Raw genomic sequence first — 16,053 nt, 5'->3', positions numbered from 1 at the left:
AGCTACCATGCTCCCCCTCACCATCTCATCCTCTAAGAAAATCGCCTGTCTCGTTTCTACAAACTTTGTGAATCTGTCTGGACAGTAGAAACGAAAACCCTTTGATTTTTCCGGGTAGCCTATGAAGTGGCAACTAACTGTTTTGGGATCTAGTTTCCCGATGTTTGGGTTAAACACTTTGGCCTCAGCTGGGCTCCCCCACACACGTAAGTGGTTTAGTGAGGGTACTCTTCCTGTCCATAGTTCGTACGGTGTTTTGGGCACCGACTTACTTGGTACTCTATTAAGGATGTGAATGGCGGTCTTCAGCGCCTCCATCCACAGTCCCAATGGTAAGGTGGAATAGCTCATCATGCTGCGCACCATATCCATCAGTGTACGGTTACGCCTTTCAGCTACTCCATTTTGCTGAGGTTCGCCCGGCATTGAATACTGGGCTACTATGCCATTTTCCTGCAAGAACCTTGCAAAGGGTCCAGGAACTTGGCCGAATGGGGTATGCCGACCATAGTACTCCCCCCCACGGTCGGATCTTACTATTTTGATTCTTTTGTTATGCTGATTTTCAACTTCAGCTTTAAATATCTTAAATTTATCCAAGGCTTCTGATCTTTCTTTGATAGGATAAATATAACCGTAACGGGAGTAATCATCCGTGAATGTTATGAACAAGTCATAGCCATCCACACTTTTCACAGGAAAAGGTCCACAAATGTCAGTGTGGATTATCTCTAAAATTCCTGTGCTACGTTTAGCGCCTTTTTTAATTTTCTTTACAAATTTTCCTTTAATGCAATCAACGCATTGTTCTAAGTCTGAGAACTCTAATTGAGGAAGAATTTCATTCTTAACTAGTCTTTCTATTCTCCCCCTCGAAATATGGCCTAAACGACAGTGCCATAATTTCGACGATACTTCTTGAGTTCTCTTTCTTTTCTTTGTTTCTTTCTCTGACGAGGATACATTCATATTCACATCACACACAGAATTAACTTTTTCACGTAATGATAATAAATACAACTCATTGTGAAGGATGGCAACACCAACACATGCATTATCGAACCAAATGGCACACTTTCCATTACCAAAATGACATTCATAACCATCATGGTCCAAACGTGAAATACTTATTAAGTTTCTGTGTAATGAGGGAACATAAAGCACATCTTTAAGTACAAGCATGAAACCATCAACTAGCTCTAAAGAGACATCGCCAACAGCTTCAACTTCTGCTTGGACTCCATTTGCGACTTCAACGCATCTTTCGCTTCTTTGCGTAGTCCTCGTCGAATGGAATCCCTGTAAAGAATTTGCAACATGAACAGTTGCACCTGAGTCAATCCACCAAGTAGATTTCGAATACTGTGTATACAAGGATTCATTTACAAAAGAAATAGTATTCTCACCTCTTTTTGCCATTATTGACTTTAACCAGTCGGGGCAGTCTTTCTTGAAGTGCCCCTTTTTCTTGCAATGTAGACATTGGTCTTTGTCTACTGGGAGAAGCTTTTGGTGATTCTGCTGCATAGGAGCTTTTCCACGTGCCTTGAAAGAGGGATTAGCAATCTTTTTTCTGTTATCCTTCACATAGTGCAATGAGCCACCATGTGAGGATCTAAGTCTGTCCTCTTCCTGCACGCACATGGCAATCATTTTCTCCATGTCCCACTGTTCTGGCTGCATGTTGTAATTGACAACAAAATTGTCAAACTCTTTAGGCAGAGAAGCAAAAACCAAATGCATAATGTGCCCAGGCTTGAGCTCAAGATCCATAGGCTTCAGCTGCGCTGCCAAGTTATACATCCTCATGATGTGATCTCTTATGCCAGTCCCTCCGCCATTGTACCTCTCTGTGGCCAGCTGCTTGAACAGCTGGGTAGCATATATCTTTGAGGAACCAGTGAACTGATTCCTTATCTTGTCGAGGTACTCTGAAACGGAGTCACACTCTGCGATCGAGCCCAAAATGGCAGGCTCAATCGTATTCTTTACCAAAGCCATACATTTCTTGTTGGCAGTGGTCCACTGTTTATTCTCAAGGGTGTATGCCAACTCCAGTGGAGCATAGTCCCTCTCCTTTTGCTGCCATGCAGCATCATCATCACCATCAGCCCTCACTGGCTTCTGTGGAGCTTGTGGCTGCGGTGTGGTCAGTACCCAGTCAACTTCTCCACAAACGAAGGAGAACTCAATCTTCTTCCTCCATTCTGTGTAGTTGTTGCCTTTGAGAATGGGTATCTCTTTGAGACACGCCATTAAGTTGAATGATCCTGAAATTCACAATCCATAAATGCGATCATAACGACAATTGCATGAGTCATTTCCAACGTTGGTCAAAAAATAAAACATACAACTGTTGATGCAATTTAAAACTATATCACCGTTGGGCAGAAATAGAAATAAAAGCATCAAAATAACTTTTTAAATCATGATACAGTTATTAACAACGTTGGTCAGAAAATAACAGCACCATGATCTAATTAACTTTATCATGCTCTCACAAAATTTAATTATCTCGTTGGTTCAAATTAAATTTAAATAGAGCAATGAATATTACTTTTGCAGCGGAAACTGTGAAATAAATCTATTTTCAGAAGCAAAACTCTGTACAAAAATTTATTAATCTCTAATACAAATTATCCCGTTGGTTCAAATTGAATTAGAGACTAAAACTGTGCAAAAACTATTAATTAAAAGCTTCTGGAAAAAGAAAAAAAAAACAAAAAAAAAACAGAGGTTACTGTGCAAAACGCGAAAGTCGGCCCGCGCGCGAAAACGGCCCACGGCCCGTTCCCGCACGCGGCCCGCTCGCGCGTAACAGGCGGCCTGCTCGCGCGGCGCCTGCGGCCTGCTCGCGCGGCCCACGAAAACGGCTTGCCGCCGGCCTCGCTCGCGACGCGCGCGCGCAGGCCACAACCTGGGCCTGGGCCGCGAAAGCGGCCTGCGGCCGCATCCCGCCTGGGCCGAATCTGGCCCGGACAATCCCGACCGTCCGTCCAGATCCGACGGCCAGGCGCCATTTTCGGCGGAACAAAACCGGCCGACGGCCGGCCCCTGGAAACCCTAGCCCCATTCTTCTTTCGCCCGTTCGCTCTCGCCGCGGCTGCGGCGGCGGCGGGGTCGTCTCTCCCGCGCCCGGCGATGGCCGGCGGCGGCGGTGGAGGGATGGCCCCGCCGGCGCACAGCCGCGGCAGCCCCCTCCTTCCTTTCTTTTCTAGCCTTCCTCCCTTCCTCCCTCCAAAAACCGAAGGTTCGAGATCCAGATGGAGAAAAGGGGCGGCGCCACCGCGGGTCCCCTCGCCGGCGAGCGCGTCCACCCGAGGGTTGGGCGCGCCGCCGTCGAGCGGTCCTGTGGTGGTGCTTTTGCGCCCTCCCCCGAGCCCCGAGCGGTTGCGCCGGTGGTTCGGGTGGACGTGGTCTCCGGCGAGCCCGAGGCTCGGCCGGCCTTTGCCGCTCGCCGTCGGTGGACGTGCGGCGGTGAAGGCGACGACAGGTAAGTTTCCCGGCGTCGCTCGTTTCTTTAGATCTAGGGTTAGGGTTAGGGTTTCTGTTTCGGTTTCTTTTTCGGTTTCTTTTCCGATCGTCATTCTTTTCTCGATCTACTGCTTTTCCCGATCTAGAATAGCTTCTAGGAGGTGTCTGATACCAATGTTATGCCCTAGCCTAGGATCACTAGAGCACATCTAGTCGGGTTCGAGAGAGAGACATGAGAGACTAGGAGTTCCTGGTGAGTGCCTAGTGTGAGAGAGGGGGAATTGGGGTACCTTCACCCCTAGGGGTGGGAGCAGCGGAGCTGCTGGCCATCGCGGGTTCGGTTGGTGTAGTTCTGCGCAAGGCAGCGATGCGCAGTGTAGTCCGGTCACCGGTGAAGTGGCAGTGGCGCTTCCCGCCGCTGCTGCGCAACCTAGATCGGTAGGTGTGTTGGTGGGGGCGGCTGGCTGCGGCGAACCTCGTGAGCCGAGCCGGGTCCCCCCACCCTGTTTATATAGCGCAGCGCGACAGGGGCCCACTACCCATTGATAGGGTAAGCGCCCCCGATCAGGGCGCAGATCAAGGTCCTGATTGGCCTTTGGGCCAATCGGGAAAGAGATCAATCTAACACTGATGTCCTAGCAGAAGGGCAAAAGGGGCTAAGCTAGCGGTTGCTTTCGACGTACACATCATGTGTTGAAACTTGGAGCTATAGTACGAGCTGCTACCAGACAAGTGACCGGTCAGTGGGTTGGTTAAAGATGCAAATTATGGTTGTTTAAAGTAAATTTTGTCAGGTGAACGTAAAGCGCTTCCATTAGGATCGTCCTGCGGTAGCTTTTTTGCGTGCCAGGGCCAGGCTCTTGCGATTATCCTACTAGATCGGCAGCATCGATATGATCATTACGCTGCAATTTGCAAATGATGACAAGGCTAGGCTAGCTGCTCATCTATCACCTTTCAGTCTTTCATGCCTCCTGGATGCATGCGCAGCTTGCAAAGTCTTACAGCTGCCGGCCGTATGCATGCATTTTAGCCGTGTATATATATGCAGCTAGCCTCGTCCTTTTAATTCTTTTGAGTCTTTAATTTCTTCTCTCTTTTTTGGAAACCATAGCAGAAACAGCTAGGCAATTTAGCCACGGTGTATTCAGAGAATGAGACACCAACATAATAGCAGTATGTAGAAAAACAATGGACTCCTGGTTGTTGGATATGAGACCGTCACCGTACCACAAGGAAAGAGAGAGCTCTCAAGCTTGGCCAGAATTAATTGACTTGACGATGAACTGATGATGGACAAGCTCTCCTAACTGGTAATTCAAACCTAGGACGGTAATTATACGTAGCGCCAACAAGTTTTAAGTAGGGTTGAAAGGATGCCTTCTTCAACTGTCTTGTTAACTTTACCACCCAAATTAAAAATCATTTTTACTTGACTAAGCTAAAAAAAGAAACTTCCCTGCTTTTGCGGCTTTAATTTATGGCCTGTTCGGCTGGACTTATAAGCCGGCTGAAAAGCTGAAACGGCTGATTTGTTGTGAGAGAAAAACATTGTTTGGTGGTAGTACCGTAGTATAAATATATAGGTCCAATTGGCCTGAAAAAGGCTATTTGCATGATTTTAAGATAAGGGAAAAATAAAGCATAGCCGGCACGGTAAAATCAAACGGAAAGGAAAAACACTTGCAATAATATTAATATAAATCCGCACACAACCACCCCAGGGACCCAATAGCATCTAGAATTTTTTATCATTTATTTTTTAAAAAAACGAAAAGATAATGAGGAAGAGGCGCCAATGTGCGTGTAAGTTGCCGCCAACTTTTCTCCTGCACACATGCTGAATTCCAACTCATTTTAATCTGATGTGCTATGTGACGTATGCATGCCTCCTCATCATGCAACCCCGAATAATAAAATGTGAGAATAAAATCACTAAAAAAACACACGCGTGTGTTGGTGTACACTAAGCTCACCACAGCTATATAAAGCCCCTTGGTGCCAACGCCATGCTAGAGCGCAATAAGACGGGCTGTGGCAGCAGCTACCTTGTGGGGGAGCAAGCTTCCTTTGATGGCGAAGAAGAAGGCGAGTGCCCCGGCGGGCACCGGCGGCGGCGGCGAGCGGCCGATGAGCATCCGCGGCATGTTCCGGTTCGCGGACCGGGTGGACGTCCTGCTCATGGTGCTGGGCACTCTGGGGGCCATCGGCGACGGGTGCTCCACCAACCTGCTGCTCATCTTCGCCAGCGACGTGATGAACGCTCTCGGGTACGGGCGCGGCGGCGGCGCCGCGACCGTGGATTTCATGCACGAGGTGGAGAAGGTTCGTCGCGCCGTGCATTATTACCACATGTGCTAGCGACAAGTGTCCATTCTTCCGCGCTCTTCGAGCTCACCATTTTGTTACCTCTTTGGCCGTCTTTTGCAGTCGTGCCTGAATTTCGTGTACCTGGCGTTCGCGGTCTTGGCGGTGGCGTTCATGGGTAACTTCAGCTCGCCCCACTCATTATTTGTCACCGTACACATGTTTTTTTAATTAATGATGAAATTTTAATGGCAATTTTGCGTCAAGAACTAGCCTCATGTATATCTGTGAGCACAATTCTCTTTTCCATGTCTTAATCTATGTTAACTACTCGATCGGACATGTGTGTGAGAACCAAAAGAAGACACCTTTTTGTGCTAGTGCATATCATTACAGGAACTGCCCGGAGAGTTCCCTACTGGAAAGCAGGATTTCTGTTCCCTGAACCCCTGAACCTTACTGCTAGAATTGAACTGCCTCCTACGAATCAAACTTTTTTTTTTGGCAAATTTCTCGCAAAATTCTTACATTCCAAATGAGCCTGTCTGCTAATTCTTTTTTCACGTCTGTCTGGCGAATAATTCCTGGGTGCAGAAGGATACTGCTGGAGCCGGACGAGCGAGCGGCAGGTGCTGCGGATCCGGTACCTGTACCTGCAGGCCATCCTGCGGCAGGAGGTGGGCTTCTTCGACTCGCAGGAGGCCACAACCTCAGAGATCATCAACAGCATCTCCAAGGATGCGTCCCTCATCCAGGAGGTCCTCAGCGAGAAGGTACGGTGCCCATCACTTCACCCGTCAGAATCCAGTATAAAAAAACTCTCAAAAAATCCGGTAAAAAACCTTCAGGCGTCAGAAACACAAGTAGAAAAGAATGACGACGAGATACGCTGCATCGTATTCACGATCAGGCTAGCACGCGGCGGTCAAACCAAACCATCCATCCCGTTTGTCAGTGACTGACCCGATCTCCGGTAAACATCTTGGAGGTTTCTTGCTCGCTGGCTGATGGAAGCCTAGCATTTGTTTAGGACGATTTAGGACATGCATGCGACGACCCTGTTCTAGACCCAGGCCCGTACATTACGTGGTGCAAGTGGCGTGACCGTACCGAGCCACCAATTTTGAGGAGCCACCGTAAGCAACAATTAGCTCATTAAATCATGTTACAATCCAGTCTTTTTTACATCAAGCTCAATAGCTTATGAAAAAAGAGTCTGCGGTAATGATGTCTCACCTTCCATCGACAACTACAGCATGAGACTGACGTGGATGTAGATGCAATCGGCATTTAGCAAAATTACGACTTAGTGAGCCCGCGAGGTATTAATGGTTATGGTAATTACGTTAATAACTTTGCATCTTGGAAATATATAGGGTCACCCGTTTTTATTTGCACCAGGGCCTTGTAAACAAACTTAGGTACGGGCCTGTCTAGACCGTCACCGAATCAATGGTGAATCAGATAGTCTGACCAGGAATCACCGGCCCGGCCATGCTAATGACACCGACATCCAGAATCTAGGCTCCGGGCGTCGTATTTTAATCAGCCAGGCCGCATCATGAAGCAATGTGGCAAACCATGAAAACGCTAGGACTGACCATGTTCGTTTGATTTGATTTGGTTTGGTCATGGACCTGCTGCAAGGCAGGCAGGAGCAGGAATATGCTGATGTGTGCACATGAGGTGTTGCTCACATATGGCAGAAATCACACGATGCAACTGTGTCAAGGTAGCCTGAAAGTACTAAAGAATGCATTAACGATGCTAAGGGTTTGCAGTTTAAAAACGTGATCACATACCATAGTTCTGATGTGAGCTGGATGCATCAACAAACTGGCAGAGTATAATAGCTTGAAAAAAATTATAGAAATTGAAATTATTCAGGTTCCTTAAGAAAATAAATAAGCTACGGTAGAAAAAAGTGGGGCAAAACTCAGGAAGTTAGAATCCAACATTAGTTCATCATTCGGGAAATAACGGCACAGCTGGTTGCTTTTGTTTTCTTTCATTTGGAGCAGGTCCCTCTATTTCTGATGCACTCTACTGTCTTCGTCTCCGGACTGGCCTTCGCCACTTATTTCTGCTGGAGGCTGGCTCTGATCTCTTTTCCTCTGGTCCTGCTTCTCATAATCCCGGGGTTGATCTACGGCAAGTACCTTCTCTACCTCTCCCGCCAGTCGCGCCATGAGTATGCCAATGCCAATTCCCTGGTTGAGCAAGCGCTGGGCTCGATCAAGACTGTCTACTCATTCACAGCCGAGAAGAGGATCATCCAGAAGTACACGGCGATCCTTGACAAGACGATCGAGCTGGGGATAAAGCAGGGCATTGCGAAGGGTCTCGCTGTTGGATTCACCGGCCTTTCTTTCGCCATTTGGGCCTTCCTTGCATGGTATGGCGGCAGGTTGGTGATGCACCATCAGGCAAGTGGTGGGAGGATATATGCTGCTGGGATTTCCTTCGTCTTGGGTGGCCTGTACGTTTCCTCTTCCTTTTGTACTGTACTGACTTCATGACTTCGTTTCATCGTGTAGAATAGAAGCTTAACTGAACAAACTTACTGTGAATGTTGCAGGTCCCTTGGAATGGCACTCCCTGAGCTGAAACATTTCACTGAGGCATCTGTTGCTGCCACGAGAATTCTCGATCGGATAAACCGTGTACCCCAGATCAACGCTGACGACCCGAAGGGCCTTGTTTTGGATCAAATCCGGGGAGAGCTTCAGTTTGAATCTGTCCGTTTTGTGTACCCGTCAAGGCCAAATATGCCAGTCCTCAAAGACTTCAACCTCCAGATTCCTGCTGGGCAAACCATCGCTCTGGTTGGGTCTAGTGGCAGCGGCAAGTCAACCGCAATAGCGCTAGTGCAGCGCTTTTATGATGCCAGTGAAGGAACTGTCAAGATTGATGGTTTCGACATTAAGGAACTCCAACTCAAGTGGATCAGGAGCAAAATGGGGCTTGTCAGCCAAGATCATGCATTGTTTGGTACTTCAATAAAAGAGAACATCCTGTTTGGCAAACCAGACGCGACCATGGATGAAGTGTATGCAGCAGCCATGACCGCAAATGCTCACAACTTCATAAGGGGGCTTCCCGAAGAATACGAGACTAAGGTATGTGCATCAAAGTAAAGAAACAGTCAACCACCTCAAAAGATCCTCTCATACTTTATGGTCTATCCTTGCAGATTGGCGAGCGTGGGGCATTGTTATCAGGTGGACAAAAGCAGCGTATTGCCATTGCAAGGGCAATTATCAAGAATCCTGCTATACTTTTGCTTGACGAAGCCACGAGTGCACTTGATTCAGAATCAGAGAAGTTGGTGCAGCATGCGCTTGATCAAGCATCTATGGGACGGACAACTCTGGTAAATTCTCGCTTCCTCCACTCTTAGTTCATAACCCTAAGATCAAATTTTCTAGAATTATTTGGCATTGTATTTTTCTAAAGCGAAAATTATTTGGCATTGTGGTGCTGATAATCCATTAACACTAACCAGGTAGTAGCTCATAAGCTTTCAACCGTGAAGAATGCTGATCAAATTGCTGTAGTTGATGGCGGTGCAATAGCTGAAATTGGTACACATGATGAATTGATCAACAAAGGGGGCACATACTCAAGACTTGTGAAGTTGCAGAAGATGGTGAGTTACATCGATCAAGAAAATGAACAATTTAGGGCTTCATCAGTGGCCAGGACCAGCACCAGCCGTCACAGCGTGTCCAGAGCAAGTCCAATGCCACTTACACCAGCTGTCTTAAAGGAAATTAGTTCTGATGTTTCCCCACCTGCACCATCTTTCTCCAGGCTTCTTGCAATGAATGCACCAGAGTGGAGGCAGGCAGTCATAGGCAGTCTGTCTGCATTGGTATATGGTTCCTTGCAGCCCATCTATGCCATAACCATCGGAGGAATGATTGCTGCATTCTTTGTTCAGGACCACAATGAGATGAATGCAATAATCAGACGGTATGCCTTGATCTTCTGTTCACTGTCCATGGTATCCATTGTCGTAAATCTATTGCAACACTACAATTTTGCATACATGGGGGAGCATCTTGTTAGGCGAATCCGAGTCCAAGTACTTGAAAAGATCTTAACCTTTGAGGCAGCATGGTTTGATGAAGAAACAAATTCAAGTGGTGCGTTGTGCTCTCGGCTAAGCAATGAAGCTTCTCTTGTCAAAACCCTTGTTGCAGACAGAATGTCCTTACTGCTTCAAACAGCTTCTGGAATTATAATTGCGGTGACAATGGGCCTGATAGTAGCTTGGAAGCTTGCTCTTGTCATGATAGCTGTACAACCAACTACAATGATATGCTACTATGCCAAAAAGATAGTACTCTCAAATGTTTCAAGGGACCTGGCAAAGGCTCAGTACCAAAGTACTCAGATTGCCATAGAAGCTGTTTACAACCACAGGATGGTAACCTCCTTTGGTTGCTCGTCAAAGGTTCTTCAGCTCTTCGAGCATGCACAAGAGGAACCATTGAAAAGAGCAAGGAAGAAGTCATGGGTAGCAGGGCTGACCACAGGATTGTCACCTTGCCTCTCATTCTTATCATGGGCACTGGACTTTTGGTATGGTGGGAAGCTGGCACAGTCCGGGGAGATCTCAGCGGGTGATGTTTTCAAAACTTTTTTCGTCCTGGTGAGCACAGGAAAGCTGATTGCTGATGCTGGTAGCATGACATCAGACCTGGCAAAGGGAGCAAATGCAGTTGCTTCTGTATTTGAGGTGCTAGATAGGAAATCTATCTCTCCACAAAATTCACAGGTAGCATACTCGTATAACTAGCTTCTTAAGCATCATACAAAATATTAATCAGCAGCTTTGTAAGCAAAATATGACTTTGTAATGCTACTTTGCAGGTGGAAAAGGAAGACCAGAAGAAGAAAATACAAGGAAGAATAGAGTTCAAAAAGGTAGACTTTTCGTATCCAACAAGACCAGAATGCCTTATCCTACAGGATTTTAGCTTGGATGTGAAAGCGGGAACAAGTGTTGGCCTGGTTGGGAGAAGTGGTTGTGGTAAATCTACTATCATAGGTTTGATCCAAAGATTCTATGATGTTGATAGAGGGGCCGTAAGGATTGATGGCATGGATGTGAGGGAGATGAATATTCTTTGGTTTCGAGGATTTACAGCTCTTGTTAGTCAGGAGCCAGCAATGTTTTCAGGTAGTGTCAGGGATAACATTGCTTTTGGTAAACCAGAAGCTGATGAAGATGAGATTGTGGAGGCCGCAAAAGCTGCAAATGCACATGAGTTCATATCGTAAGTCTTATACATGTTCTATTCCAAATACGTATTATATATATTGCATAACATGCCTTTGTTTTAACTCAAAGCCTATTATTTTTCAGATCATTGAAGGATGGATATGATACTGATTGTGGAGAGCACGGTATACAACTCTCAGGAGGACAGAAGCAAAGAATTGCAATTGCAAGGGCAATAATCCGGAATCCAGCAATACTACTGCTTGATGAAGCAACAAGTGCACTTGATGCACAGTCAGAGCAAGTGGTGCAGGAAGCTCTTGATCGAATAATGTCAGGGAGGACCACAATCGTGGTGGCACATCGACTAAACACAATCAAGAATGTAGACTCAATTGCTTTCCTGGGCGAGGGTAAGGTGGTGGAGCGTGGCTCTTACCCACAGCTCATGAACAAGAAAGGGGCTTTCTACAACCTCGCGACTCTTCAGAAGTAACTGACTATGCAATGAAACTACCACTCTAATGAAACTCCTGCAGTGAGTGATATGATAGCTAAGTTATTGTAGTACAGAATCAGCACCCCTTAGATAGTTTTCAAGCAACTCCTTCAATAATCAGTTAATATATATCTGACTTGCCTTTCAAACTTTCTGATGGTTTAAGATTGGCAAAAATATAAATAAATATATAACCTGCATCTGAATTAGCTAATACAGCCCAGACTTATGAAAAAAGTATTACAAGGAAAAGCAAGCATTACGATGCATGAATCACCACTCTTATCTCCTTCCTGATAACATATATGGGCTTTAGGAGAATGGAGATGAATTTTCCATGAGAGGAGTTACCGTGAATAGACCATAGGCAGAAAGTAAATAATTGTAAGCAGACGCTACACCTTCTTTACTCTTTCTCGAAGTTGATGTTTAGAAGAATTCCCTTGGAAAGCTGAATCTCCGTACTCATATTATCCATCTCTACCTTAACCAATGCATCTACATCAACGAACCCAGGTTCAGTAGAGGCGAGCTGCTCTTTTACATCACCAAGAGTCTTCTGATAGCTATTCAGAGCCGTCTTAACCCTTACCTTTTCCATTAAAGACTTCTGACATATAGTCTCATGCTCAGCGACTTTATGTGCCAACTTTTGAATTTCATCCTCCCTAATCATCAAAGCCTGCTGTGAGTCCTTCATACCATCCTTAATGGCATGCAACTTTTTCCTGTGTTCTTCCAATGTAGAGAAGGAAATGGTAGAATCAGTTGTTGCTTTCTTGTAATCTGATTCCAAGGAAGTGTATGTAGTTTCTAGCTCTTTAAGCTGCCACTTTAAGAGATCCTGTAGCTTTGCAGAGAACTCTTCCTTCCTCATTTCAATACTGAAATTATGTTTTTCCCTAACCTTTTTAGCATACTCCAACAATGCATTCACTATCTTTCGGGCATTCCTATCCTGAAGGCATAAATCACATTTCAGCAATCCTATCTGCACAACAGCTCCAATTACATCTGCACTCAGCACATTCGAAGGATCATCCTGGATGACTTTCTGGATATGTGTGATGGTGTTCACAAAGTTGCCCCTTTGAATGTCAAGTAAAATTTTCTCGATGGGATTGGCATGTTGTGAGTGCTTCCACGTAAATGATAGCTCATTTATTCTTGAATATGCTGTCAACCCAGAGTTGTTTGGTGATGACTCTATGCAATCTGTACTCATGAACAACTCAGAAGTCCCCACGCCATTTATTTCCATTTGTTCTTCACTGTTCTTTCTATCATTGCTGTGATCCAAAAATTTTCTAGTTTCTCCTTGATCATGTTCATTCTCTTTACTTAAGCCAACCTCACACTGTGGGGGATCCAGTTTCCTGAGGTCCTGAGATAAGGAACCTGGAAAGGCAAAAGTTGATATAACCTAAGTTTGAGACGTTAGAAAGGAAGATCTAAGAGCAACCAAAGAATCACCTGTTGTTTCCTCACGAACTGCTTTCAAGGAATTATCTGGTTTCTCATGAAGCGAGTGTGCTTTATGTACCCTATCCTTGACCTGATCTTTTGCAGCTTGTGGTGGTTTGAGCCCTTCAGCTCTTTCTTTCAACACTTCATTTGTGTTGTTGCAAGTATTGTTCAGGTGTGCCAATCGTGGTGATCTTCTTGGTGTTTGAGGTTGGGGTGAGCCTCGCTGCAACTTAACTGTTTTCCTCTTATGTTGGTGAGACAAATCACAAGATTTATGTTCATCAACTAGCCTTCGCTTCACTGGTGCCACAGTCAGGTCACACTGTAGTGGTTGGTTAGACAAGTTAGGCCCCTCAAGATTGTTCTTCTTGATTCTCTCAGAATCAACATCTGGAGGGAAGAAGTGTCGTAGTTGACTCTTTACAAAGTCAACTGGAGACAAAAAGGATATTAGCTCTGTTGCTGATGCAAAAAATGAAAGAACATAAGATGATTAAAAAAACTTACACTGCAAAACAAGTTTCTGCTTTAGAGATTGCTCCAGAATTTGTGGTTTGCCCCTACAAATATTTATATCTTCTGCAGCCGCCTCAACTTTCCATTTATACAAACAGAGTGTAGCACAGAATAATTCAACTGTCAATTTGTCAACATGTAAAGTTCTCATTACTTCAACAATTGCTTTAGCTTTATCATCCTCCATTGGCTCCTTCTGTGACAAGGATGTCTCCAACTCATCTTTGGAACAGCCTACTTCATGTGGGTCAAGGAAACAAATTGTGTCCTGGGCTGAAATATGTTCATCCCCTTGAGTGCTTCTTTGTGTGGTAACTGTCTAGGAGTTATATACAAAACTATCAGTTAAGGAGACAACATTACAAGGTACTAATCAAAATTTTAAAATGCATGCTCCTTAGTGAACGAAAAAGGTACTCATTTTGTTTCATTCTATAAGGCATAATTGGCTATTTGATGAGATCATAAAACATGCAGGTAGATACCATACTTGTTTCTATGTTTTTCATAATTTATTCATTTCTCTTGCCTAAAAAGTTATGCATGCCCACATACAAAACCTGTCATATCTCTCTTTCCAAATCACTTAATGAAAGGTATTAGTCATCCTTTTTGTTAACTTTCTCAATCTTTTCTCGATACTTGTCAATGGTCGAATTATGCCTTACGAAAAACAAATATGGAGTATGATGAAAAATTGAAGCTAGGGGATTTTGAAGTGATGTGAAGAAATAATTCTTTTGGGCAATAATATTCTCTAGCAACAACAATTTCCTGTAGATCATACGTAATATGATTCTAAACTTAAAGTTAGACTTGTAAACTTGCAAAACAAAGTTATCTAAGACCATTACAATATCAAGCTGACTCCATGTGCACTAGAGAGTAGGCAAAATGCACACACCTAAATGACCAGTATGAATTGATCTAATTATTTCCTTAAGACTAGACTATTTTCATTCCTACATCAGACTGATCCAGTATATCAACCTGTGCGTGCCTACGCATGAGACTCTTAACTGTCTCTGTTAATTCATCGCCACTATGTCTCCTCTTACTAGAAGGGGAGATATCACATGGTTGTTCTCCTCCTCCCAAATTCCCAGTAGGTGGGGCACCACTTGCTGAAGGCCAAACTGCTTTCTCAACAGCATTCGCACCAAAAACCGAGACCCTGAAATGTATGTTCCCATCGTATTCGAAGACAAGGAATTCGCCCTGCCCTAAACAGTTGCCCTCCACAAACTTTGACCACCCACTGGTCAGAAACACGCGGCCATCAATTTCCTCCAGCTCAACAAGCCAGGTCTTCCCTTCAGCATTCTTAAGTATGACTGTAGCAGATGACGCCACTGTAGCACCAGGTGCTCTGCGCCTCTCCTCTGGAACATGGCAGAGGAAGCCTCGAGGGATCTCCTACATGCAGAAGCAAGGTTAGGGACGAACTGTAAGCTATTTCCACTTTGAGTTACTTGACTGAAAATGGCACTCATGAAGTCATGATGTGAAAGAATGGTCATTGCTCATAGACTGAAATGCAGATCGTTTTGCCAGAGGATTTAGTATCTAATGAACCATATATGTCTACATTGAGAATAGAGATGTCACTGAACAACATAAAAAATTGCACTGAAGTTTTTATTCCAGTTTTAGGACGGCATTCAATGCACGCAATAAACAACATTGAGATGTAGCCTTTTTTTTATTTGTTCATGGAAAATTTGCGTAGCAATCTTCCACCTGGACTGCATGCCTGGATGCTGAAATCCAATCTAGCAGAAGGAATATCACCTCTATTCATCCAAATGCCGCAGCTCTGCAAAAGCACAAGGCACGGACCTTCGCTGCCTGCCCTTACCGCACAATGCCCGGGACCAGGCCCGCGAATGCAGACAACGAGACCGAGGGGAACGCACGTACAGGATGACAGCAGCAGCAGCCAGCAGGAGGAAGACTACTCACCATGCGGCGCGTGAAGTCGCCGACGATGACCTTGAAGAAGCGAGGCCTCCTCTGGTCTTCCATGAGCAGGAGGCGAACACCGCCGCGACAGTTGTTGGAGAGGGGAGAGGAGAAGAGAGGAGGCGATAGCGATAGCGATAGCGATGGAACCGAGCCGAGCAGAGCGGCTGGGTAGGTTTGGGCTGCTGCCTTGCTGGACGCTGCTGGTTTAACGCCGGAGACGGGGAGTGAATGAGCGAATTGATGGGAGCGGACGCGGCAACCTTGGCGCGTGCACCGAAGCGTAGCGGCAGGCGCAGAATCTTCGCTGGCTTGGCCTGGCTCCGCGCTTTTCTCGTCGGTAAGCTTCTTTATCGGCACGACTTGTCACTCGAATCGCACCTGTGGCTGTGGGGGGCGGACCACAGTACCACACCACACACGCGTCCGTCCCACGGTGTTCCAATTTTCAGGCGAGGAATTGAGAGGCTTTTATCTCGTTCAAACCTCAGTGCCAGGCTGCCAGCAGCAACACGCCAGATTTGCACTGGGGATAGGTAGACCTGCTACAGAGACAGGAGCAAGCACAACAGGCCACATCTGATCGGAACAAGCACAC

At 45.6% G+C, this 16,053-nt stretch overlaps 2 protein-coding genes across 2 annotated transcripts; one reads left to right on the top strand and one right to left on the bottom strand.

The window, feature by feature from the left end:
* Positions 1–5,487: 5,487 nt before the first annotated feature.
* Positions 5,488–11,710, top strand: LOC101780555 (putative ABC transporter B family member 8). The gene is made up of 9 exons (XM_004969743.3): positions 5,488–5,799; positions 5,905–5,959; positions 6,376–6,554; positions 7,803–8,260; positions 8,360–8,900; positions 8,975–9,154; positions 9,287–10,564; positions 10,660–11,066; positions 11,156–11,710. The coding sequence occupies exons 1-9, from the start codon at positions 5,548–5,550 to the stop codon at positions 11,505–11,507; spliced, it is 3,702 nt and encodes a 1,233-aa protein (XP_004969800.1). The 5' UTR covers positions 5,488–5,547; the 3' UTR covers positions 11,508–11,710.
* Positions 11,711–11,852: 142 nt separating this feature from the next.
* LOC101780961 (B3 domain-containing protein Os03g0120900) lies at positions 11,853–15,939 on the bottom strand. Its single transcript, XM_004969744.2, has 5 exons — positions 15,456–15,939; positions 14,484–14,909; positions 13,485–13,812; positions 12,984–13,409; positions 11,853–12,908 (listed from the first exon to the last, which is right to left on the bottom strand). The coding sequence occupies exons 1-5, from the start codon at positions 15,516–15,518 to the stop codon at positions 11,917–11,919; spliced, it is 2,235 nt and encodes a 744-aa protein (XP_004969801.1). The 5' UTR covers positions 15,519–15,939; the 3' UTR covers positions 11,853–11,916.
* Positions 15,940–16,053: the final 114 nt, after the last annotated feature.

This window comes from Setaria italica, chromosome V, assembly GCF_000263155.2.
Source record: "Setaria italica strain Yugu1 chromosome V, Setaria_italica_v2.0, whole genome shotgun sequence".
NCBI lineage: Eukaryota > Viridiplantae > Streptophyta > Magnoliopsida > Poales > Poaceae > Setaria > Setaria italica.
The sequence above is the reverse complement of the archived record's forward strand: the minus strand, read 5'-3'. Positions and strand labels throughout refer to the sequence as shown.

Coding starts and splice junctions, on each gene's coding strand:
- LOC101780961 (XM_004969744.2), bottom strand. CDS start 15,518: ATGGAAGACCAGAGGAGGCCTCGCTTCTTCAAGGTCATCGTCGGCGAC. Junction 14,910..15,455: donor GCGACTTCACGCGCCGCATG/GTGAGTAGTCTT, acceptor TTCTGCATGTAG/GAGATCCCTCGAGGCTTCCT. Junction 13,813..14,483: donor TCATGCGTAGGCACGCACAG/GTTGATATACTG, acceptor TATAACTCCTAG/ACAGTTACCACACAAAGAAG.
- LOC101780555 (XM_004969743.3), top strand. CDS start 5,548: ATGGCGAAGAAGAAGGCGAGTGCCCCGGCGGGCACCGGCGGCGGCGGC. Junction 6,555..7,802: donor AGGAGGTCCTCAGCGAGAAG/GTACGGTGCCCA, acceptor CATTTGGAGCAG/GTCCCTCTATTTCTGATGCA. Junction 9,155..9,286: donor CTATGGGACGGACAACTCTG/GTAAATTCTCGC, acceptor AACACTAACCAG/GTAGTAGCTCATAAGCTTTC.